General features: G+C 42.3%; 2 protein-coding genes across 5 annotated transcripts; one reads left to right on the plus strand and one right to left on the minus strand.

The window, feature by feature from the left end:
- Window positions 1-2,514: 2,514 nt before the first annotated feature.
- RPS27A (ribosomal protein S27a) lies at window positions 2,515-7,745 on the minus strand. The gene is made up of 6 exons (XM_072140535.1): window positions 7,657-7,745; window positions 7,476-7,540; window positions 6,293-6,347; window positions 4,132-4,217; window positions 3,557-3,688; window positions 2,515-2,700 (listed from the first exon to the last, which is right to left on the minus strand). The coding sequence occupies exons 2-6, from the start codon at window positions 7,521-7,523 to the stop codon at window positions 2,551-2,553; spliced, it is 471 nt and encodes a 156-aa protein (XP_071996636.1). The 5' UTR covers window positions 7,524-7,540; window positions 7,657-7,745; the 3' UTR covers window positions 2,515-2,550.
- Window positions 7,385-25,042, plus strand: CLHC1 (clathrin heavy chain linker domain containing 1). 4 transcript variants are annotated; one of them, XM_072140531.1, is made up of 12 exons: window positions 7,385-7,607; window positions 9,742-9,955; window positions 10,049-10,236; window positions 11,230-11,369; window positions 12,511-12,712; window positions 13,663-13,778; window positions 16,078-16,162; window positions 19,190-19,296; window positions 19,618-19,792; window positions 20,571-20,773; window positions 22,812-22,991; window positions 24,733-25,042. In XM_072140531.1, the coding sequence occupies exons 1-12, from the start codon at window positions 7,486-7,488 to the stop codon at window positions 24,927-24,929; spliced, it is 1,929 nt and encodes a 642-aa protein (XP_071996632.1). In that variant the 5' UTR covers window positions 7,385-7,485; the 3' UTR covers window positions 24,930-25,042. The 4 variants fall into 4 exon arrangements, with proteins under 4 accessions (XP_071996632.1, XP_071996634.1, XP_071996633.1 ...); XM_072140533.1 differs by having other exon boundaries at window positions 7,386-7,569; XM_072140532.1 differs by lacking the exon at window positions 7,385-7,607 and adding an exon at window positions 8,068-8,211.
- The last annotated feature ends 502 nt before the right edge of the window (window positions 25,043-25,544 follow it).

Genomic DNA, 25,544 nt, shown 5'->3' on the forward strand with positions numbered 1-25,544 from the left:
GTGTTTTTTATACTTCATTAAGTGTTTTTATGAGACATTTTATGTGACATTTTAGGAGCTTATATTTTTATGTATTTATTCTGTTTAAACTTCAGTGTCTTTACCTTTTTTTTTTTACTCCATCCAATACACTGCTTTACAATACTAATTCATTGTAGAGCAGTATAAACTGTCTGAGCATGCAGGCGCATGTGCAGAGTTTACGGGTCTGACTGCATAGAACATCGGGCAGACCTCGGGGCTGCCCAGAAGAGGATCAGATCCATAGGGGGAAGACCCTTAAATGCCGCTGTCATGCTTGACACCCACAATTGCAGTCGGTTCCAAGCGCGGGTGTTAGAGCGCAGTGTCAGCTGTAATATACAGCTGACAGCCGCTGCTGGCTCTGTTCATGAGCCGATACCAGAAGCGGGACATAGGGGTTAAGAGCAGTTGAAATGAAAGCCCACTCTAGTTACCAAACCTCTCATTAGAAAAAAAAAGAATCAAGACTAGACTCCCCTTTACTGAGGAGCATGTAGTGTGGACAGAGTGGTCCATATTTCATTTTAGTGATGAAAGCAAGTTTAATTTTTTAGGATCTGATGGGAAAGATTATGGGGGTCATTTAACTTTAGTCAGGACATTTGTGCAAGTCTTTTCTTAATTTTTATGAGTTTTTGACTTGTTTATCTTAAAGGTTGATAGATCAGGTAGCCAAGTCTTTGGGGTTTTAATGACTTTTAATTGAAAAATTGCAAACTATTCACACTCCTAAAAGTTTCTTACATTGGATCAGGACTGGAATTTGCTACTTTTTTGCCACGCTTTGTGCCAAAAATGCATCTTTTTCATACATCCAGATATGGATTTTAAACAAATCAAGTGCAACACTGAAACATTCTTGTGTGACTAACTTTGATATATTTGTGCCTTAATTTGCTACTTTTCCCTCACCTAGCAAATGTTCCAAAAAAGGGTCTCAAAATAAAAGGAAAAAATAAGAATTTTTAAGATAAAAATGGCCCCCGTTATTGTCAAACTGGGGAAAGACTGAACCCAAAGTGTAAAAAAAAAAAGTGAAAGGTGGAGGAAGTGTTTGGGTGGAGGGTCATGGTGTGGGTAGTGTTTTCTGCAGCAGGAATTGGTCCTCCCCATACAGCTACATGGCAGATTGAATGCAAGTGTATCAGAACCTTCAACACCATGTGGTCCAATACAAGGACAATTGTGGTGCAGGACAATGTCCTGTGTCGCACCGAAAAACAGGTTAAGAAGTTCCATGAAACAGAAAACACAGAAACTGCCATCACATCCTAAACCCATTAGAAAAGCTCTCGAAAATGGTGACAAAAGTTCTGGTCAAAAAAAAAGTGAACTATGAAATAGACTGGAAGAGTAGTGGACCAAAATCCCAACAGAGCCATGTGAGAAATTAGTGATGTCATGTGGCTGCAGATGTTCTAAGGTCATTCAACACAAAGACCTGTGCACTCCCTACTGATTGTTATACCAAATATAAAGTTTCAGTTTTATGCTCAATTTTAGGAATAAAGGAGACTCCACAGAGCCCAAGCTATGGCAAATGCTGCAGGCTGGAGCATCCCTGCAATGTCCCACTCCCTTGGAATGTGGGGGGAATTCCAATTCATGGCTTGTACATCAAAGTGGCACACGAAGCATGCCCCCTTCCCAGACTTTCTATAGTCCTTATAGTTGCATTAAGGCAACGCTATAGGTTTAGTCTGCTGGGACCCCCACAATGGAGTCCAGTTTCTGCCAATGGAATGAAGCAGCAGCTCAAGCGCCAACCCTTATCCATCCAACACTATGGGAGCATCAAACGGATTAAATGGCTCAGTATCTTGACCAATTTGACATGCTTGTGCAGCGCTGCGTAATCTGTGTGCGCTATATAAATAAAGAATTATTATTATCTTCAGCATTCTCAGTCTTGTCTAGAATGGTGCCAAAGAAATCTGAGGGCTGTGCTCATCAATTTCTGACCCATACAATGGGCAGGACATTTGATTGAGACAAGGGGTCAAGCATTAGGACCCCCATTTCTTGTGAAAAGTGGAAGTTACAGTATTTGAACCAATACTTAGAAGTCTAAAATGTATACCCCTCCTGAACAATGGTTCCTTATAACTCATCCCCCTCCAGTTTTGTTGAGTCCCAAAAGGGATACGAACAAGTGATCATGGCAGCACTTAATGTCATTATGAACTTCATTTGTTGCAGATCAATTCTATCACCAATTGTTGGTAATCCCAACTATTAGGTGGCCCCACAAAGATCAGCATTAGAACTAAAATATTTTTTAAAGTCTTAAGGGCAATTTAGATGATAGATACTAAATTACTGTAATAGATGCAGGCACCAGCCTAAATAGCACAACGTGCCCCAATATCTTATTTTTCAGCAGCATGTAAGTGGGGTGATGCTACACTTCCATCACATGTAAAGTCAATGTTATTATCAAGTACTGAGGGCAGAGGAAGCTGTGGCCATAAAACCAGACAGTAACACAAGTGAGGTGTGGGTGGACTTTTATTAACACATGTACATTTATTTGTCCTCAGGCTTGTTGAAGCAGTAGGTCAGACAGCACTTTCCACAGTAATGCCTGTCAAAGTGACTTGCCATGAAGACTCCAGCGCCACACTCATCCGATGGGCATTCCCGCCTCAGGCGGTGGATTTTGCCATTTTCATCAACCTATAAAAGAAATAAAAGGTTCACATGAGACTGGTTTTAGGAATAAGTTGCATTCTGGATAAATAGATCCTCACAGGAAAAGTACAAAAAACCATTAGACTGCGGCTATATTCAGACAAATGTACGGCCAGGTGGGCAGGAGGTCACCCCTCTCCTCTTCATAGAGGTGCACAAGATAGGACTTCTCCCAGTACATGGAGCAATACGGTGCCACACGTGTGCAGTAGTGTAACGCTCTGTGCAACTATTGCAAGCTTGCGGCCGTATATACGTCCATGTGAATGTAGCTCATATTGCACATAGATATAGAGATGTGCAGTGAGTTACGATCTATCCTTGGGCAGGCTGAAATGCCTGAACTATGTTTTTGTCATACATCATGGAATGACTAAAGCTAAAGGAAATTGAGAGTCTGTTACATACATCCAACTGATCAATGTCATAAGTAGAAAAATAAAAATCCAATGTCAATGCTGTACAAATACCATATAATATCAGGATCTGGCAGCCCAGCCACAAACAGTAAGGGGGAGATTTATTGGAAGAGTCAGGACTGTTCTAGTTGTGCATGGCAACCAGTCAGAGCTCAACTTTCAACTTTTCCCACAGCAGTTTATAAATAAAAGCTGGGCTCTAATGGGTTTCCATAGGCAACTGGAAAAGTTTTGCCTCAGACACTTCTGATAAATCTCCCCCATAAAAATATGTAAATGGATGACCGTCATGCTGCCAGGGGCCGCTGATCTACAGAATGAGAATTTGCTTCAATCTGTAGATTATCGTTAGTTTACTTTTCCTTCTGTATCAACTTTAGGACATATAAAAAGAATATCCTCCCAGTGATCTCCAGACTTACCTTGTAGTACTTGAGCACAGCAAGCTTGACCTTCTTTCTCTTATGCTTGTTCTTCTTGGGTGTGGTGTAAGACTTCTTCTTCCTCTTCTTAGCACCACCACGGAGCCTCAGCACCAGATGGAGGGTGGACTCCTACAAAGTTAAAGGGGTTTATGGATTAGTTGGACAATTGAACAAGAAACTGAACCATTACAGGTATCAAGTATGAGTTTATGTCCTGCAGGTCTGACTTGAGAACCAAAAGTTTGTCTGGTAAACTTTGTTCTGATCCAAACAGAAATGTACCTCTGATACACAAGAGATGGCGCTTGACACATTTACCTTTAAAAACAATTGTCCACTTTAGGTATACACATACCCACACGAGTCAAATACTTTATAGAGGCCAGACCCTCACTCACCCATCTAAAAAGTGGAAGTCAATTGACCACCGTTAGTTCCTAATGTTGTTGCATTTTGACGGACTCCACAATCTCCCATTGACTTGAAGGTCTGGTCTATATCATAAGTTACCAAGCAAGGACACTCCTTTATATTCAAAAAGTTAAATGAAACTATCCATGGATAATACACACCTTCTGGATGTTGTAATCTGAGAGAGTGCGGCCATCTTCCAGCTGCTTGCCGGCAAAGATCAACCTCTGCTGATCAGGAGGAATACCTAGAAACACCAGGGACAGGGTTAGCCAAGTCATGTGTGCATCATATCAGCAATGTCAACCCCAATATACAAGTAAAGGTTACACACTTTGGGTAGTTTCTGTAAGAAACTGAAATTTTTTTACCACTTAAGCATCTGTCCAGCAGTTATCTGCAGAGAATATAACCAGATTTTTCATTGCCACAACTTTTGCTTGTACATACTTTGGGTTCATAACGTTTTTGATCACGTTTACTGTGAGTAATAATTTACACACTTTAAGCAATATACTTTGTCTAAGGGGACATTCACATGGAGATTTAATTTTTTTTTTTTTACATCTGATGTCAGCCACCCTCATTGATCCAAGCTCTTGTGAGCGGGGTCACTCATTTTGTTCCATACGAATAATTGTACTCTAATATATTTGCATATGTCACCTACGATTTGTAAAGAGCTACGGAATATGATGGAACTTCAAGATTATGAAATTTACTAATAGTTGTACAGTGCTTTACATGTGTATTTGTGGACCCCAGAGGGCCGCGCATCTAGCCCCGGGGACGTACTATAACGTCCAGGTGCGCCTAGGGGTTAAAGGAAACCTACCACTTGAAATACCAGGCACTTGCTCAGGGTGAGCTGGTGCCGGAGCTTATTTTCGTTAGTGTTTTAAACCGCGGTATTGCGGTTTAAAACACTTTTTAAACCTTATAGCCGGCGCAGGGAGGTACGCGCTCGGCGCTTACCGTGCACGCGGCTACATAGGAAGTGAATGAGAGCCGCGCGCATGGTAAGCGCCAAGCGCGTACCTGCCTGCGCCGGCTATAAAGTTTAAAAAGTGTTTTAAACCACGATACCGCGGTTTAAAACACTAACGAAAATAAGCTCCGGCACAAGCTCACCCTGAGCTAGTGCCCGGTATTTCCATCAGAAACCTGCCACTTCAAGTGGTAGGTTTCCTTTAGGGCGCGGTCCCACGTTGCGTTTGCAAACGCAGACGCAGACCAAACCGCGCCCACCGGGCGGTCCGCGGTCCAATCGCATCGGCGTTTTCAATAGAAACATAGAGAACCGCCGATGCGATTGGACCGCGGACCGCCCGGTGGGCGCGGTTTGGTCTGCGTCTGCGTTTGCAAACGCAACGTGGGACCGCGCCCTTAATGACCACTGTAAAGTCATTAAGGGGTAAATGGTAATTCAGCAGATGAAAGGAGGGATTTTGCTTGTTGTTCCATTTTCTGTAACCACCTATAAATATGCAGTTCTGCAGAACAGTAGCCAACCCCTTTTTGTCTTCCAAAAGCTTCTGAAAAAAGCCCAACATATTGTCTAGATATGATCTTTAAGACGACAACCAAGTATAGATATATCAAATATATAGGCTTTAGTGAACACAATGGTTCAAATTTAGATGTTAAAAGGGGTTTCCCACAAAAACAAGTTAGAAATTGCTGATTGGGTGGGGGGTTGCAGAAGCCCAATACAGGTGGATTGCAAAGATTTCTGCCCCTCATCTGCATTACAATATAATTGTTTCAACTTACCTTGCACCCTGACATAAACCTGTCCCAAATGCCAGGTTAGTTTTGGCTAAATTTCAAAGAGAACACTCACTTGTCTGTGCTGCTCACTCAGCTCAGTTCCTCCCTCCTGCTCTCACTCACAGCCTGTTGAGCTGACAGTGAGACAAGGAGGAGCTGTACAGGAGCACGAAGAGTTGTGTGTGTTTTTATTAAATGCAGCCAAAACAAACCTGGGACTTTGAACATAAATCTGTCTGGGAACAAGGCAAGTTAAAACACAATTAAATTGTAATTATATGCACAGAAAGGGGAAGAGACATCTTATACCATCCAGCTGTAAAGTGCGTCTACAACCTGTCTTTAGTGAAAATTAGGTCCCAGGTTCCCTTTGAGGCCTTAATGGGAGGCCAACAACATGACATCACTGCTACAGCGGTTACAGGAGACACCACACTGGACCAGGGAAGTGCAGAGTTGTAAATATAGGATCCTATTTAAGGAACCTTCTAGAAAAAGAAAGTCGTACCAGGATAGAAATGTTGTGCAGTAGGACAATCCAGTAAAACTCACCTTCCTTATCCTGAATCTTAGCTTTGACATTTTCAATAGTATCAGAGGGTTCAACCTAGAAAAAGAAAGCAAGGCATTATCAACAGATCCAAGGTTACAGCTGACTCCAAGAATACCACAACCGAGCGACGGGGCTAAATCACAATACAGAGGCTCCACTAAAACGTACATGACCTGCACCTTTATGACTTTAGTTAACCTCTGCCCTATGATGAGGAGTCCAGTGGGTGGTCCTAGCCAGTAACCACAATTATGTGCACACTGACAGCTTTCACACTTTACAATGTCCCATCACAAATCTATGTGGTGTACTATGGGGGCTCAGCAGTCAAACACTTGTTCCCCTGTACAGTAAGGGATTAGGGCAGTGGTGGCGAACCTGTGGCACGGGTGACAGAGGTGGCACTCAGAGCCCTTTCTGTTGGCACTGAGGCCATTGTCCCAATTTCACCAAACAGGACCAAGTCCACCAACTCTTCCTGCAGTGCCAAGCAACTTGAAAGATAATGCTATAAGCACTATTTTAAAGCGACATTCAAGTGAGTAGGTGCTGACAGAACTGCATTGTCTTTGGAGGTCATCCTGCTGGACCCACCAGTCTTCCTGGAGAGAAGCTACAATGATGGTCTGAATTTGCCCACCTTCTTTCAACTGTATTGGTGGCCTTAGGAGAGCCAATACAATTGAATAATGTAGAACAGGTAGCAATAAATTACTGCCAGAAAAGCCACGTTGGCACATCAGGGTAAACAAGTGGATTTTGGTTGTAGTTTGGGCACTCGGTCTCTAGAAGGTCCGCCATCACTGGATTAGGGTCTTATACCATTGCTTTAATGCAGCTGCACATAGCAGGGAGAAGGTTAAAAATAATTTGAGGAAACCCTTAGCCAATGATCTCACTTATACGTTTGAGCGAAATTAACCGCTAGCTTTATTCAATCTTTGTATAGAGCACAAGGTCCATGCTTTAGCTGCAGCACACTGACATCACTATGGCGGCCTCTCCTCTGGTGGATGTATCACATGTATCCCCCGGGACCCGACTGCCCAGCACATGCACCCCCGGGCCCGCACACACGTGGCCGCACATGGAGCTGCATGAGCCCGCCACATTATCACCACAGCTCGGTGCTCCCCCCTGTTACAGGCCCCAGCACACACGCCGCCGCCTCCCAGCACACACCTCGAGGGTGATGGTCTTCCCCGTGAGGGTTTTCACGAAGATCTGCATCTTGGCGGCGGATCCACCTGCAGGACATGAAAGGCGGTTATTACAGGCACGAAAAGGACCGCACTCCCCCAGGCCTGAGCCCCGGTATACCGGAGAAATCCCCCAATACCCGGGAGCCCTCCGCCACACTCACCTCCTGCTAATGGCGGATCCTGGAGAGAGGCCTCCTTCCGGCGGCTACGGGGTTTTCCTAGCTGCAGCGCAGGGCGGTGGGCGGAGACAGCTGTCCTTGTCAATGCCTGTTAAAATTTTTCTGCGCTGTCACGTATTACAAATACATCGGAGCGAGCGGAGAGCTTATCCTGAAGCCTTACAGTCCATTATAAAATATCGCTCTATGAAAATGCTCCATTGTATTTTACATTCGTCTCTTGCGAGGGAGGGGGGGGCTTTCATCATCAAAGAATTGTGGGAATTGTAGTTCTTGTAACATTGACTTCGTCAATGGGAATAATCAATTTAATTTGCCAAAATTGAAAAATATTTACACCAGTCTGTGAACTAAAAAATACAACGTATGATTGTATAAAGGTTACGTCACTTTTCACTGTAAACTACAATTCCCATGATGCATCTGAGCTCAGATACTCATTAACATTGTTCCGCCCACCTACCTAATGATCACGCCCACTAGCAACATCCCTTAGTAGCAAGTCTGTACACAGATGCCCTTACATGAGATGGCGAGGTAACAGGGCAAACAGGGGTGAAGGGGCACTATGGCTATTCTATATACTCTGTGCAGTCTGTTGCTCTCTGCTGTCAGCCATTGCAAGTTTGGGAGAAATACAGTTATGTCCAGCAGACCCAACTTATGGATACCATTACAAATGGTTGATGTCTAATGCTAGAGACCCCCAAAAATAAGCATGCAGGGGGTCATATGATGGTAGGAATAATCACTTTCTCTCTTGATGTTGAGCCCATCAAAGGATGATGCAACAACACAGACTTTTAATAAAACTTAAAGTGTAACTAAACTTTGAAAAAGTTTTCATAAATGAATAATGCAGATGATAATAGCAAACTTTGTCATATATTTTATTATAGACGGACCACAGGAGGCTATCAGATACACTGCTCACTGCATGAGAAAGAAGCAGTAAGATGTGAGCAGCTCTCACTCCTCCACCTATAGCTGAACCTATGCTACGTGCCAGTCCCACCCGGGTGTAACATGTGTTTGTGTGAAAGAAGCCTTAGTCCACACCATGCATTTGTATCATGTTTTGTAACGCACTACGAGCGCATCGGACAAAACTCTAATTTTGCTCATCATTAGTATGACATAGGTACTTCCTGCAGTATTAAACCAACCACAAAGAATTGAGCCAAACTGAACTGAATCGACCCATTGCCATGTAGTAGATTAAAGGAAATCTACCATCAAAATGAAGCCTGGACAAACCAGGGACACATACTCATAGATCCAGCCACTGTGACTGTGGTAATCTTCTTATATTTGGTATCCATGGCCTCCTTCCTTCTGACATCAACTTTCTAATTATGCTAATGAGACTCAAAGGCTACTAGGGCAGTTTCCAGATTCAGATTCAAAGGCTATAACACTGTACAGTAGTACTTCCCCCTTACTGTGTGCTGAAACTTCCTATCCTGCAGTGAGATTACACCAGGGGAAAGTGCTGAGGGAGCAGCATGGAAGGACGAGACAGCATGTTAATCTGCAGCACAGAGGGGCTTTTGGAACCACCCCACTAGCCTTTTAGTCTCATTAGCATAATTTTAAACAATGGCTAACAGAGATAAGAAGATTGCCACAGTCATAGTGCCTGGATCTATGAGTAAGTGTCCCTGGTTTATCCATGCCTGATTTTGATGGTAGATATGCACGTAGTTTTGAGGCCCCAAACCTCCTAACATGCTCCCTTTAAGCAGCGTCACCTTTGCTAAGAACTAGTGGTCCCTAAGAAAACTGCACTCTAACATTTTTATGAAAAATAAATGACAAGTTTGTTCTTTATTATACATGTTCTGCATCTTATTTATGGGGTAATAGTATTCCGTTAATTGTATTTCTTTTGGCTCTGGTTACCTCCCAAGCTGCAAATACATGCAGTTTGTTAAATTACCTCAAACCTAAGAGAAGTGATGTGAATGATGACAATTTCTGTGCCTTTTGAGGGACCATTTCTCATGGCACTTAGGAAATAAATAAATGCATTGTTGAAAAAATACCCTCTCCATTACAACTTTAAAGGCAGGAAGAAGCCCGGCACATATCCACTGGAGCTGTGAAGTCCTTCCAGGGAATATCAGGACCTCGGGTTCTCCCACCCATCACTAGTGCCCGCAGTAAGAGCTTTCTGACCAGCATTGAGAAGAACATAAAATCTGAGGAGGAAAAACTCTCTGCCGTGGGTCAACTCGATGCCGAGCAGCAGTATATTATCTATGGACAGGCGTTTGATAAGGTTTTTATTACAATCACAATGAATATATTATGTGATTTTGCTGTGTTCCTCTGTATATGACTGTCGCTCTCTGTATGTTTCTTTTGCTACCAGATCATTGAATATTGCACTGACTACAAGCGCCTTCTTACTGCCATCAAACAAGAGTACGATGAGTTTATTGATGCCACAAAACAAGGGGAAATAAATGCAATGCATCTCCATACAAAGTTGAAAAGACTAGCCTCTGAGCCCACCACACTCATGTATTACCGGAAACGGGCAGCGGAGCTGGAAGACAGGTAATACAAGAAAGGAGCTTTCATGTGGTACAACTGGGAGGGGGCCAGGATATGGGACGTGATGCCTACAAATACAAACTGTATGGGGTAATAAAACATTCCTTATCATACAGCAGGGATGACTGCCTAAGGCCTCATGCACGTGAACATGCGCAGGACCGATATTTTGCCACACAGTTTGCAGCCGTATATCGGTCCCCAGGGATGCCTATGGTGCCTGTCCATGGTACGACACGTTGTCTCACCACACCATTACCATGATGTGCACGGAAAAATATTGGACCTGTCCTATAATTCACGTGCTACGGCGCCGGCTGTTTACTTCTTTATGGAGAGGGGAGGGGCTCACTCCTTCTCTCTCCTATGGGCAGCTGTACGCTCACCCGAGTTACGTTCATCTGCAGGGAGCCTAAGGGTATATGCACACGTTGCAGAAAGGCTGTGGGATTTGCCACAGCCATTCAATAAGCATTAAAATCCCTACGCATGTTTTCTGATGCGTATAATGCTGCAATTGTGCCAGCGGTGGGGCTCACCTTCTTTCTGCTCCACAATCCGCAGCATTACAAGACATGTCACTTACTTGCTATAAGTATAAATATTTTTGTGTCAGATAATGGGATAGATTTATCAGGACTTGTACACGAGTTTTCTGGCATACAAGCCCTGAAATAATTGCAATGCCTCTGAAACCACCAGGCATTATGATTGTTTTCCCCTTCACACCAACTCCACATCAAGAGGAGCATTCAATCGGAGCACAAATTTGTACACTGCACCACCCTGCCGCTAGATGCATCAGAAGTCCGGGAGGACAGGGCCTTCATCATACGCCGGCGCACATTCACCAATAAATCCCATACATTATAATGCTGTGGAATTAATGTTCTGCAGGTACTATGCTACTCGTGCAGATACCGCAAGAATGGTCATGATCAGGAATACACAATCCATGAGTAAATCTAATCCGCTGTATCCGATTTTCTATTCTAGAATTGACATAGTCAATAAAGATTCTCAAAGAATTGAAAATGAGTTACAAAAATTGCTTGATGAAAGGAGAGTAAAGACTCCCCAGATAGAAGAGGCAGGAACACCCCAAAATGAAATAAACCCCACAGCTCCAATCCCAGGTATGTATTATATTATACATTACATAATATTGTATTATATACGGTTCCTTTGTAAGCTAGTATGGAGGCTAAACTGCCTGTAACATCTTACATAGCCTAAAATAGGGACATTTTATTTATTTAATAAAATTTAAATAAAATTAAATAGCGAAGATGTTTACTAAATGGACCTTTATTTAATGAAAATCTACCATCAAAATCAAGTATGATAACCCAGGGGCACTTACTCATGGATCCAGGAACCGTGACTGACAGAAAAATACTTGTCAATCCAGATTTAATCAAATACAATTTAAATACCATATATATTTCAGTATAAGCTGAGTTTTTCAGCACAAAAAATGTGCTGAGAAGCCCAAACTCACCTTATACTCAAGTCAATGGAAAAAAAAATCTGTACTCACCTTTGCGAAACTCCCTGTAGGTCCTTTCTTTTTTTAGGGTGCGTTGCACACACCATGACATCAGCTGCTTGCCGACATCACTGTGTGTGTGCCGCCATCGGCACACACTATGATGTCAGTAAGCGGCTGATGGTGTATGCGGCGGGACCGTGCAGGGAGTCAAAGAAGGAGGCGGGGTTGAAGACAGAAGAGGACCGTAGGGGGGTGTCAGAAAGCTGAGGACAGAGTTTTGCGTTTTTTTTTAGGCTGGACAGGTGGCTGCTGGGGGGGCTTAGGAAAGCACTGGCTGTATACTATGGGGGTGCAGGCACTGCCTATATACTGGGGGGCAGGCACTGGCTATATACAAGGGGGCTGCTGGCTATATACCGGGGGTCACAGGGGGCTGATGGATATATGGAAGGAGGCAGGCACTGGCTATATACAAGAGGTAGGCACTGGCTATATACAAGGGGGTTGCTGGCTATATACTACAGGGCATCTGGCTATATACTAGGTGACTGGCTATATACTGGGGGGCATGTGACCAATGTATTTCCAACCCTCTGCTTTTACTCGAGTCAATAGGTTTTCCCAGTTTTTTGTGTTAAAATTAGGTACCTCGGCTTATACTCGGTCGGCTTATACTGGAGTATATACGTTACACATCTGGAGGTAAAACAATATTATCTAGTGTATTATGTATATATAGTATAATAAAGGTGAATTATAGTGTAGCATATGGTTACACCCTATAGGTATGACCATAGAAGATTCCTTGAACATGGCCGCCCTTATAAAGTACCACCAGCATTTAGACGACAAGAAGTCTGCATTACTGGCTGACATGAAAACCAAGTTTGTTCCCATCCAGAAGAAGCAGGAGCTGGACGTGAAGCTCAGTATTGCTTTACAGGAAAGAGAAGAAGTTGAGTTAATCAACCAGAGATTGCTGGACAGGTAATCTGGATATATATATATATATATATAGTGTAGTAGTGCAAACGTTTTAATGCTTTTAAAGGATATTAGGAATTCACTTTAACACTTTGTACATTTTGGTTGTGTTTTTGTGCTGCTCCTATTTTCTATACACTACTTTCCTGCTATCTGTTGGGATTTGTTTGCTTAGTACCACAATCATCCAAGATCACTGTAGTTTGTGTATTTTTCATTAAAATCTATGAATTTATTTGGCATTACAGAAAATATGCTGAGGGTGCTGTCACGCGGTGCGTTCTCGGTCCGTTATTAAACGTTTCCCATGTGTTTGGCTGGTTTTAATCCGTTTCACAGCTGCTTACACTTCTAGAAATGAAGATAAACAGATTAAAACCAGTCAAACGCACGGTAAACATACAAAAAGGATGCGTTTTTTAAACGGACTGAAAACACATGCTTTAAAATGGTCCAAAAATGTTACGTGTGGCATCACCCTTATAGCTGTCTTAACAATAGTGATCTAGCTATAAAGCAACAAATCTACCACTACAGGAGTCCTGGGCTGTTTTCGACTGAAGGCATCCTCTATGTAAACCTATAACATACATATTTTGCTTTTATTAGTTATATAATAATAATAATAATTCTTTATTTATATAGCGCCTACAGATTATGCAGCCCTGCACAAAGCATGGCAAATTGGTCCCTGTCCCTAATGGGGCTCACAATCTAATCAACCTACCAGTATGTTTTGAAGTGTGGGAAGAAACCGGAGTACCCGGAGAAAACCCCCGCAAACACGGAGAGAACATACAAACTCTTTTCAGATGTTGACCTGGGTGGGATTAGAACCCAGGAATCCAGCGCTGCAAGGCAGAAGTGCTACTCACTCAGCCACCTTGTAGATGTCTATCCTATATAATGAAGAGCTAGTAATAAGCTGTGTTCTGGTTTCTTATTTCTTACAGTTACAGAAAGAAAAGAGCCATCGCAGACACAATTTCCTCCTGGGCGAGATCAGATAAAAGTCTTTCTCTGCATGAGGCGCTGGCGCAGATGGTTGGAAAAGAAAATGAAGTGAAAGGTATTCTCCCCTCCCCATTGTTTCTTGGTAAATTCATTCTGCACCTTCTCAGGATCCTCTAGTACCTTTCCAATTCATCTATAAGGTCCTAGAGAAGGACTATCAATCAAAATCCTATGGCATATCCTAGCCTCATGACATCATGTTATGTATATCTATATCTATGATATCAGATGACATCTCATCTCAGAAACGTGTGTTGCTATCATGTATTTTGTTAATGCAAAATGCTTGTTGTTTTATGTATCTTTTGCATTGTTCTTTATAATACAGGATTTTAAACATGATTTTCACAATGAAACAAAATAGTAATTACATCCAACTTGATTGGATTACAGCACCCTCTGTCACATTTTAAGGGCATCTGTTTGCTCACCAATTACGGTAGTTGTCTGCAACTACCACTTTGGGAAAATGGGGCTGGGGGCTTACTAAGTATAATCTGTCTGTTGACTTCAGTGTATGCATAGAGCTCCCAATATTGACAGCTCTAGTTGACCCAAGTTCAATCTCTAGATAGTAAATAGTCATGGCTGCAAAAATTTGTACACCGTCGCTGCATACACAGACTCCAATAATGTTTCAGTTTAGGTCCTAGCTAACCTGATACAATGGGGCACATTTACTTACCCGTCCGAAGGAGTTCACAGAAAGTGCATTGTCCGAGGATCATGCACATCTGCCGCGCTTCACTAAGATCGTGCGCCCGATATCCTGCATGTGTCACTTCCCCGCTCAGGCCCGACAGAGTTCACCATCTTCTTCCTGGTGCATGTAAGTGCTTGATCTTGTGACACAATTTGAAAGTTAAATCCTGCGCTCAGTCCGAATCAGTCGGATCATCTGACGGCACGCCCCCTGATTTCTGTTGCACGAAAGCCAGCGCAGCTGCGCCACAATCCCATCACATGCGACATATTCCCAGCACATGCGACACAATCCACTGTCAAATACCTGTCACAGCCGTGCAAAACCCGAAAACGTAAAGTCCGACGAAAGTGCGCCCACAAACCCTTAGTAAATAAACCCTAAACACTACTATGTTGGTATGTAAATGTCGGAAGAGTACGGTACATGTTTACAAATGTCTTGGTCTGCGTTCACATGTTCTTTTCAGCTTGCTTTTAGAAATACAGCCTAACCCATTCCTATCCCATTCAGAGCGCATGCGTCAGGACCCCACGTGCGAATGCACCCTGAGGGCTGTTGGCCCTTTTGTTTATTACCTGACAAATGTCCTGAATTTATTCTGATTTAAATCTGCAAAAGAATTGTCCACATTGTTCTCCATGACAGCCCACCTGTAATTTCTGACCGTCATGGTGGAGTAATAGAAACCAAATTACCAGTAGGTGTAATTCTCAGTTTCCACGTTTGATGGCCTCAAATTACAAATGGGCTGTTATATTGGACTGATGTTACCAAAATTACCTGTATTTCTCCATTTTTGTGCCAAATCCTACTCACAGAAGCAGTGATTTCATCTTGTGTCTTTCAAGGTAGTCTACCAGTTCAGGAAACCTCCAAAAAAGTCAAAACAGTTTTTTGTGTTCTTATATACTTTCCTGGTGCACCAGCAGACGGAGCCACACCCCTGGTGCACGGAGGACCTAATTTGCATAAAGATAAGAGAAGAGCTTTAGGGAAAGCTTACAAAATGCCCTATGTTAGTGTTTTTAGTATCTACACAGAAAAAACTATCACAAAGATACTTTTGTGAAATCAGCTCACCCTCTCCGTTCGAACAATCCTCTTAGTCTTGACTCTGGACACTCCAGCACGGACAAACCTCGGTCACAGGTGCGGGCAGCATTAGACAGGAAAAAGAACTATTTCCAGCTGGACATCAGACGTCAGTTTTAGGATAAAAAGTAGCTAAATTTTATTTGAAATCCATTAAAAAGGGTACAATGATACATGACACAGCATAAGGAATAAAAAATAGCATCAAAGCTTACGCGTTTCGGTGATTAAACCTTATTCATAACTGCTTCATTATGAAGCTATGAATAAGGTTTAATCACCGAAACGCGTAAGCTTTGATGCTATTTTTTATTCCTTATGCTGTGTCATGTATCATTGTACCCTTTTTAATGGATTTCAAATAAAATTTTGCTACTTTTTATCCTAAAACTGACGTCTGATGTCCAGCTGGAAATAGTTCTTTTTCCTGTTTTTAGTATCTGGTACATTCCCTTGAAGAACATTACCTTAAATAACCTTGTTCCCAGCATTGTTTGGAAGGAGACATTTGTTTTTATCCAGCTTCATAGATCACTGACATTGTGTTGTCCTGTAGATGACACTGCTGCCACAAATGTATTTGAAGATCTGGATCCACGGAAGGGCCAGGAAGCGGAGGCTTTGCTGGAATATGTTGAAAGGTACAGACTGTGAGACCGGTGCCCGCTCAAGTGCACCTATGGATGGATCACCATCTATAAGATACATAGAAAGACAGAATTATTATTCCTGATGAACTGGGAGAGATTTAGGTCGGCTGGTGGTTCTGAAAAACCCAAATTTCACAGAACAACCAAAGTGCAGAGGTTGGGACTCCAAACATAATAGTGATATGTGATACAAGAGGTCCCTGCTTCCCTTCTGTAATCTTGATTATTTTGTGTGGAAGCAGGGACTCCTTGTATCAAATATTATTATATGGCTCCATCCTCTGGTGTGTGGTCGGTCCTCAGTATCAGATGTCAGCTTAGAGTCAATATGGCAAAGCACTGCCAAATGTTCAGGTGGTTTCTTTTTATTTTACAGGAATATTTACCCCCCAAAAAATAGTTTTATTTAAAAACGTAAAGATTTACAGTATCCCTACTGGATTTTAGTTTACAAAGAATTTTTATTAAGGAATATGAAAACAAAAGCTGTACAATTCATCACAGGAACAGGTTCCCCGCACAGGGGGCACAAGAATGTATTGCTTTATTTTAAAGACATATTCCCCTTCTGGATTTTATTATGTTCACTCCAAAATTGCAGATTCCTCTGAGGACGCCAGTATGGCGAAAGCTGTTGAGGTTACTGCGGTGTTTGTTTTGCAGCCATCCTAATGACGGTTATTGGTGACACCATTTCAATTACAGGCAGTCCCCTACTTAAGGACACCTGACTTACAGACAACCCATAGTTACAGACAGACCCCTCTGACCTCTGGTGAAGCTCTCTGAATGCTTTACTATAGTCTCAGACTGCAATGATCAGCTGTAAGGTGTCTGTAATGAAGCTTTATTGATAATCTTTGGTTCCAATACAGCAAAAAATATTTAAACTCCAATTGTCACTGGGGATAAAAAATTTTTGTCTGGATCTACAATTATAAAATATACATTTTCGGCATACAAATTCAACTTAAGAACAAACTTCCGGACCCTATCTTGTACGTAACCCGGGGACTGCCTGTATAAAAAAATATTTGTACTGTTAAGGTGTTTAATATACATTAGATTAATCTTATCCAAAATACTGATTTTGGTAGGACTAGCCCAACCAGCTTATGTATGTGACACCTGATTCCCCCAACAATGTAGGCCGGGTATGTTTAATGTTAATATGCCCAATCCTTTTACTCTCATGAAAGATGCACCATCGGTGTATAGCAATTGCTTTTGCTCCTTTTGCAACTGTTTACACTGACCCAGGCTGAGCATGCATGTGTATGGTGGTGTTAGTAAGAATTAAAGGGGATGGCCGCTTTACCTCATGATTTTTGTAATGTATGTGTAAGTGCAGAGGGCAGGATATTAAGGTAATTTACCAATATACATCTATTAATAGTTCTGCTCTGCTTTCTTGATATGTAAAGTGGAGCCTACTGTCTTTTACCTCAGCAGCCGGACATTCCTGTCCATAACATGGCCGCAGATAGAGGGTCATGTGATCTTATCGGAACATGAGCAATTTCCCTGACAGGACCTTAATCTTATATTCCTGAATACTATGGTCTGTAATCTCTGGCTGATGAGGTAAATGACAGGAGGCTTCACTTCACATATCAAGGAAGCAGTGTAGAACTATTCATAGATATATATTGGTAAATTACCTGTAGCAGAAAGGCAACAAGTGAAGCAGCACTCCAAATGGTTAAAGTGAAAAAGTGTTTTATTCCACCATGGATAAGGAGGCATCCTTATCCATGGTGGAATAAAACACTTTTTCACTTTAACCATTTGGAGTGCTGCTTCACTTGTTGCCTTTCTGCTACGACTAACGGGATTGTCGGACCCCGACGAAGACCTGCACCCTCTAATTTTTTTACACGGTGCCGCTCCACCTTCTGCTTTTTCCTTGGTAAATTACCTAATATCCTGCCCCCCACACTTACACACACACACTACAAAAAACATGAGGTAAAGTGGCCAACTCCTTAAATGTTGGCTGCATGAGTGATCCAAAGAGTAGCTAGCCACTAAATATAGGGAGAATCAACCTATACAGATCACAGTGATTATTTTGGATCATCTAGGGCAGTAGTGTCGAATCTACGGCATGCCATAATGGGCTCTCAGACCTCTCTCTTTGCCATTTGCCACAATCACATGGATGGGATATGACTCTAAACTTAGACTTGTAACACATGTAAACACAAAATCCCTGGAGGGGTCGGCAACCAGTGAGTATTGAGGGACAATTCTAATAAGAGTCAGTTTTAGTAAGGGATTGACAAGTGTACATACAGCGTCTGTAGACACTTTTTGCCATGTTAGATTTCACAAAGCAACAACAAGTTGCTAAATTTATGGCTAAAGTCTAAAATCACCTTATACTATACTATAAAACCTTTCTGTGCAAAGTGCCATATTTTGCACAAAAGGAGTAATTTGCTCATTGGGGGCAGCTTCCATAGAGTATAATGGGGGAAAAAATGGTCTTTTAGGAAGGGACCTTCTGTAAGTCTTTTGGAGAGTTTTCACTGGGTACATGGTAAACTTAAATGGGGGGGGGGGGGATTGCCTGTAAAGCAATTTCTTGGAGTCCTACAAATAGAAGAACCACCAAAGTCGACCATATCAATCAGATGTGCCTGTGTTTGGTTGGTTGTGGACCATCTTTAGGAGTTCCCACCAATCTTGAGATTGAATGAAGCACCAATGTGCAGGCAAAAACCTGAAGAGGATGAAGCATTAAACCACCAGAGCGCCTCTATTTTTAGGGGACTTCTGGAGATCAGACATTTCCTGATCCAGCAGATGTCAGTCTTGTGTATTCCAATATTTCATATTTCTCTTCCTAACACTTCCATTGTAGACGTAGCAAAATAATTTCACACAAAGACAACCCAATGTACAACTAATTAACCTTATTAACTGCAATTCCCATGTGGTAGACGACAAGTGAATGTGAACGTGGTGTTAATCTCCCGGCTGCTCTGACATTGAGTCTGTGCTGTTTCCTCCCAGGTTTAATGAGCTGTTTGTTAATGGTCAGTACAAGGCCGCCGCAGTCTATGCCGCACACAGTCCCCGGGGAATCCTCAGGAATATGGAGACCATGGAGAAATTCAGAGGTAAAGAAACAAGACGTCCCCAGATGAATGGCTTGAGTTCACACAACCCATTGTTAAGGGGTCTGCTTAATATTCCCAAACTTGTATGTATATGGTACACAATACACTGGAGCACTGTGTACTATATATCTATAACTGACACATGCCAATGTGTGACCTCCATCACAGGTATCCGCTTCTACATCACCATCTACATCTATACATAAAACAACACTATAAATATGATATGAACAAAAACATACACATGGAGTAAACCAGAACATATTAGAAAGCTAAAAACTTCTGCCCTTTGTCAAAGATATTTGGGTTTCTCATTCTCAGGTGTTGTAGTCGGTAAGGACGATTTGTCTCCTTTGATGATGTTCTTCGAGGCTTTGATGGAGTCCAGCAGCTTTGCCAAGCATCCGGTTAATGCGGCGCTTACGCTAGAAGCGATAAAGTGCGCTCTGTCTCATGATAAGATGGAGCACGTTGTTCATTGGGTTACTCAACAAAGGTAAGACATCCGACTGTCACGTTACGTTACACATCAGTAATACATTTGAATTAGTGAAAAACAAGACAAGGATATGTATATATAAGACTTATAAAGGAGTTTTCCCTCAAAAGACACAATACCTTGTTCCCAGGTCCAATTTCTCAGATCCGGGTGGTTCACAAGAGCCTCATGTCATGTGAATAGCACAGTGACAGTGAGGAATGAACAAAAGGACGATTCTGTATAGTTTGATCAAAATGTACACAACTACGGTACTTGTCATTTCACTAGCTGAGATCTCATCCTGGATAAATATGACTCTTCTCTGCTCATTTGCTTATGATTATTTATAGGTAAATGGGTAAGAGGGAATTCTAGAAAGAACATTTCATACCCTACCTGATGGGGCTAATAGTTTAATGGGGTAAAATCTGGTGACAGAGTCCCTTTAGATCTATCACTTAAGTCATTGCCTAAAACCGTGGTCCAAAACTACAGAAGAGCACTACTTTTGCTGGTGAGGAGTAGCAGAGCTGAGGACACAGACAAAGCATTATATCACACAGCACCCTATTACATGGAGAGCTTCTTTGTACCCCAATATCATTAGCATTATTAGGAATTATTCTTTAATAGATCAGCAGATATTTCTCTTAGCAATGACATATATACACTATAAGGTAAAGAAAACGTTAAATTCTGCAATTATTTTTTTTTTTATAATAAAACAAAGGGTTAAAATCAACTTTATTTTACAGTAATTTACATAAATCCTTGTGTGTCACCTCCTTTCCAGGATAACATTCTCCGAAGCTCTGGGGGATGTAATTTGGGATTATGGAGAGAGCGAGCCATACCACAAGGTCACGTGCCTGGCGCTGGCTCAGCTAATATACCGAAAATGTTCTAGCCTCCGGAAGGCCGCTCTCTGTATGTGCTTACAAGGTCAGATCCAAGGGGCTCTTGACTACACTTATCAAAGTAAACGCTTCTTATTAGGTAAGAAATGATTCTTCATATTTATATTTTTGTTAAAAATAAAGAAGAAATAGAATTAGCACACCATCTGCTTCTGCCCACTATTAAAGGGGATGTCTGGTTTTATAAATGTTTGTACTGCAGGCCTCAGTCTCTATTATATAGTGGGTACATGCTTGGATAAATCATTGGGAAATGCCATGTAGCTACTGCAGCCAAAAGCACACTTTCCACTGCAGCCTCCATTCACCGACCTCTGGCTAAGCCTTATGCATGTGCAGTGCACACTGCTTGCCACTAGCTGTCTATGAGGCGCTGCCACAAGGTGTAGGACAGCACATGCGCAAAAGCCCTGGATAGCCAAAGCTTGACGTTTCGAGAAGAGCCTGCAGTGGGAAGTGCCAGATCATGGCCGGAGGCGGAGTGGGCAGAGCTAATGGCAGGAGGCGGGGTGGCCTGACTGCTTGGTCGGGCTCCTCACCTCCTTGACTCCATCTTAGGAAGAAATAAAAGTACTTTTTTGGCAACATTAAAAAGATATAGAAAGACTTTCTTCAGACTCCCTCGTGCTTGCGGCTCACACGGACGTGTGCCTGAGGCCTAATACATTCCTGAACACATGTATTTTGGTCTAAGCTCATCTACTTTTTGGAGTAACTCAAAATGTAATTCAAGGGTATCATGTTAATGCAGCTTTAAAATCTTAAAAGGGTCAAACTATTCAGTTGTGAACCGCAGTGTTAGGTATCTTCTCAGATCAGTGCTCCTATCATTGATACTGTTGGGCTATTCCATTACTGATGATTAACCCCTTAAGGACGCAGCCATTTTACAGCTTAAGGCTCAGTCCCATTTTTTGGATTCTGACCTGCGTCTCTTTATATGGTTATAACTTTTGAACACTTTTACTTATCAAAGTAATTCTGAGATTGTTTTTTCCCCACATGTTGTACTTCATTTTAGTGGTAAATTTTGGCTGATAAGTTTTGCATTTATTTACAAAAAAAGGAAAAAAATGATGAATTTTTAGAAAAATTTGCCATTTTCGAAATTCAAAATCACTGCGTTTTCAGGCAGATCGATTTACCACCTAAATAACTTGCCGAATAACATTTCCCATTTGTCTACTTTACATTTTCATAATTTTTGAAATGTTTGGATAATTTATTTTGACGTCACGCGGCCTACAAATGGAATAGCGATTTTCCGTATTTTTAGAATTGACTATTTTGGGGATAAATACTGTTTGAAATTAAATTTTACATATTTAGCATCAAAAACCCCCTATATAACCAACCCATTTTCAAATCTGCACCCCTCAAACTATCAGAAACAGCATTTACAAAGATTGTTAACCCCTTGAGATCTTCATAGTAATTGAATCAAAATGGCGGTGAAATTTAGAATGGTCAAATTGTGTTGGTTATACGTTCATTTAGCCCTAACATTTACACATTTCCAAAAGATAAAAAGAGAAAACCCACCATAAAATTTGTTCTACAATTTCTCCTGAGTACAAAGACCCCCCACATGTGGCCGTTACTTGTTTTATGGGCGCACAGCGAGGCGCAGAAGGGAAGGAGGGACCTGCAGCTGCCAGGATTTTAGTTTTCTTGTTGCCCCCTTTTGAAGGCTATAAAATTTTCGTGGGGTAAAGACCCCCGGAAGGCATGTTAAATGCCGCGGTCGTGTTGACCGCGGCATTTAACGGGTTAAACACCCGCGATCGGATCCCACTCCGACCGCGGGTGTTAGCGGGGGATGTCAACGGTAGATTATCGTTGAAATCCCGTGGCTAACGATGCCGGTTCGGCTGCTATGCAGCGCTGAATCGGCATCGTCTCTGTGCAGTAGCTGTACTGCGCTGAGCGCTATTCGCGGGACTCAGAGCAGTACAGCTACGGCGCAGAGCGCTAAGGGGTTAAGAAGAAGGGTCCGTGACGCTCATACAGGGCCACTATTTTTGAGCTCTATAATATGGTTACTATATAGATATACTAGATATATTTATTCATACAATTGTTAATTATTACGTTTCTTACCATTGTATTCCATACAGATGACTACTTGTTCTTGTTGAAGAAGTGCCCCACTGCAGAACTCATCAATGGACTGACCAAGGAGTGGAACGGTAAAGCGGCGGCGCTGTCTGTTGGGCAGGCTGTGCTCTCCCTGCTGTGCACTGATCACAAGGAGTATGGATTTCAGCTGCTGGAGAGTATATATCAGTGCGGGGAAGGTAAGCGGCAACGTTATGGGGGGGTTATGGAGAAAGCAGAGGCTCTTGGTTTAGTGTCCTTTTTTTCTATTCAAGATATAGGCACTTGTCATCTCACTAACAAAAGAAGGTTTTACCTACATTTTTGTATATTTGTTCTAAGGGGTCAACAAGTAAATTACACTCAAGATGGTCGTAGGTGAATTCAGAATTTGTCTCTTCTGACAAATCTGCTTTAGTATTGGTATTTTATTGTCTGGGGAAAATTTTGTAAAACCACTTCTTTATTTTTTGAGTATTTCTCAAAATGGATGAATAAATCAGCAGCGTGATGAAAGTTTATAAAGTGTCCTTCACAATGCTTACCGAAGAGTTCCTTTACCCCAGAGATACACGTCTGTGCTTGGACCATTAATCATGGACCGGATTTCACAGACCAACAATAGTGCAGAAGATGGGACTCCTAGCATCATAGTGATATGTGACAAAAGGACTCCCTTCTTCTCCGGTTTGCAGGAAAGAAGGGACTCCATGTATCCTATATCATGATGCTGAACGGATTCCCAACCCCAGCACTGTTGTTAGCCAGGGAAATCCGGGGCAGCACACGGCACATGATTCACGGACCGGCGTTATACTGAGCTGCCTGGGACTGCAGGAAGAGAGAGAAGGTGCCAACAGTTGAATTATCATTCAAGATCCTGCTCCGCTTGTCATGTTTCTTCTTGTTTTGGGGACCCTGGAGCGAAGCTACAATGATGATCCAAATTTCCTCTTCTTCATTAACTACTATTGGTGTCTTCTCTGTGGCAGAGCAAGAAGCAATACTTGCAATAATTTACCGTGTGGCACATTCAGGGCCGGATTAAAGGAGGGGCTCCCGGGGCTCGAGCCCTGGGGCCCCCACCACTTTCACTTTTAAAGGGGCCCCCACCAGTTTCCCACAGTCAGCTGAGTCGCTGACTGTCTCTGTGTTATGCGCAGCATCAGACATAGGGGTCTAGGATGTCAGCTATGTCAGTGAGACACAGCTGCTATCACTGGAGGAGATCGCCGATGCACTGTTTACAGTGGCTATATACTTCCAAAAACATTATTGGAAGGGCCCCCACCAATTTGCGCCCAGGGGCCCCCACCACCCTTAATCCGGCCCTGGGCACATTGTAATAAATAAGTGGGTTTTGGGGTGCAGTTTGGGCACTCAGTCTCTAAAGGTTTGCCATCACTGACTTAGGTATTGGCAGGGGTCCTCTCTCTTTTGGATTAGGCTTAGTCACCTAGACTGCTTGAAAATGGCTACATTGAGCTAGCCGAAACGTAGCTTTGTATCCACATGTGAATAAACATATCCTGAAAACGGAGTGCTGCTGCCTTCTCTTCTACTCTTCTCACAGTGCTGCCTACCTGTTCTACACTTGCTAGATAGATGGTAATGTCACTGCTGTATCACAAAATGTACATAGTTGTCACATACCACACAGAGCCTACACCTGCGATGATGCAGACCCCTGCACACTTTTCGGCATAGCCTTCTTCTGCAGGATGAAAAAGTATCCGGTTTCTGGGAATAGAGAAGGAGCATTCAATAATCTGACATGCACATAAACATTCCCAGCACTCGTCCTATGGAAAATATCCAGTTAGGTTTTGGAAAATTGCTTGTAGTGACAATTACATTACCCAATATTTCATCTTACTACACTGTAACTATATACATAAGATTTATATTATTATTGTTCCCATCTATCCTTTTATTATCCAGCTGCTTTGGAGCAAGTCATCCTCAATGATGTTGTCTGCACCCCGGAAGGATGGGTGGAAATAGCTGAGGAGTGTTCCAGCAATGACTACAGACAGCTGTCCGAGAAGATCAAGTCCATTGTCGTTTCACAAGATGGAGTTGTGGAGATTTCATCCAAGGATGTGGATGCAAAAATTATGGAGCATGTGTATATGTAATGCTGCTGTGTGACAGCAGAGGGAGCTCTAGCACCAATGTGTCAGCTCATAGACTGTAATAATTGTTATTATCTCTCATGCCTAAAACTAGTAAAATAGTAATGGTACCTGATTATGATTGGATTTTTAATATCCTTGTTGTGCAATTGCTAATCTTCTTTTGGGGAAGTCACAGTCGCCCTGCCATTACCCCTGCAGCGGCCATTGTAAGGAAGATGTAGCTATATTTAGTGGCCTCTAATATGAATCACCATCAATATAATGCAGATAACTGGTGTCTGCCAGAACAGACGCCTCTCCTAAAGAGTCACTCTTAACTCTGTCTCATAAAGTGATGGATCCCACCCCCCCTGTATAGAGTGTACATATGTCCTAATAGGGTATATTGACAAATGATTTTCTTTTAGAATTTCACCCCCCCCCCATTTTAAACCAATTCCCGCCTTTCTTTTTAACTGCCTGTATCTCTGGTTCTGTAGCTTCAAGAACCATACACCTGATGCCACTTAAAAGAATATGGTCTTATCTTTAATATGGCTCCCACAGCATGTGTGTAGGTGCTACATAACCAAAGATAGGAGCATCTGAACAGACACTCCCGGGCAGACTGTAAAC

The sequence above is a fragment of the Engystomops pustulosus genome, chromosome 3, assembly GCF_040894005.1.
Source record: "Engystomops pustulosus chromosome 3, aEngPut4.maternal, whole genome shotgun sequence".
Lineage (NCBI taxonomy): Eukaryota > Metazoa > Chordata > Amphibia > Anura > Leptodactylidae > Engystomops > Engystomops pustulosus.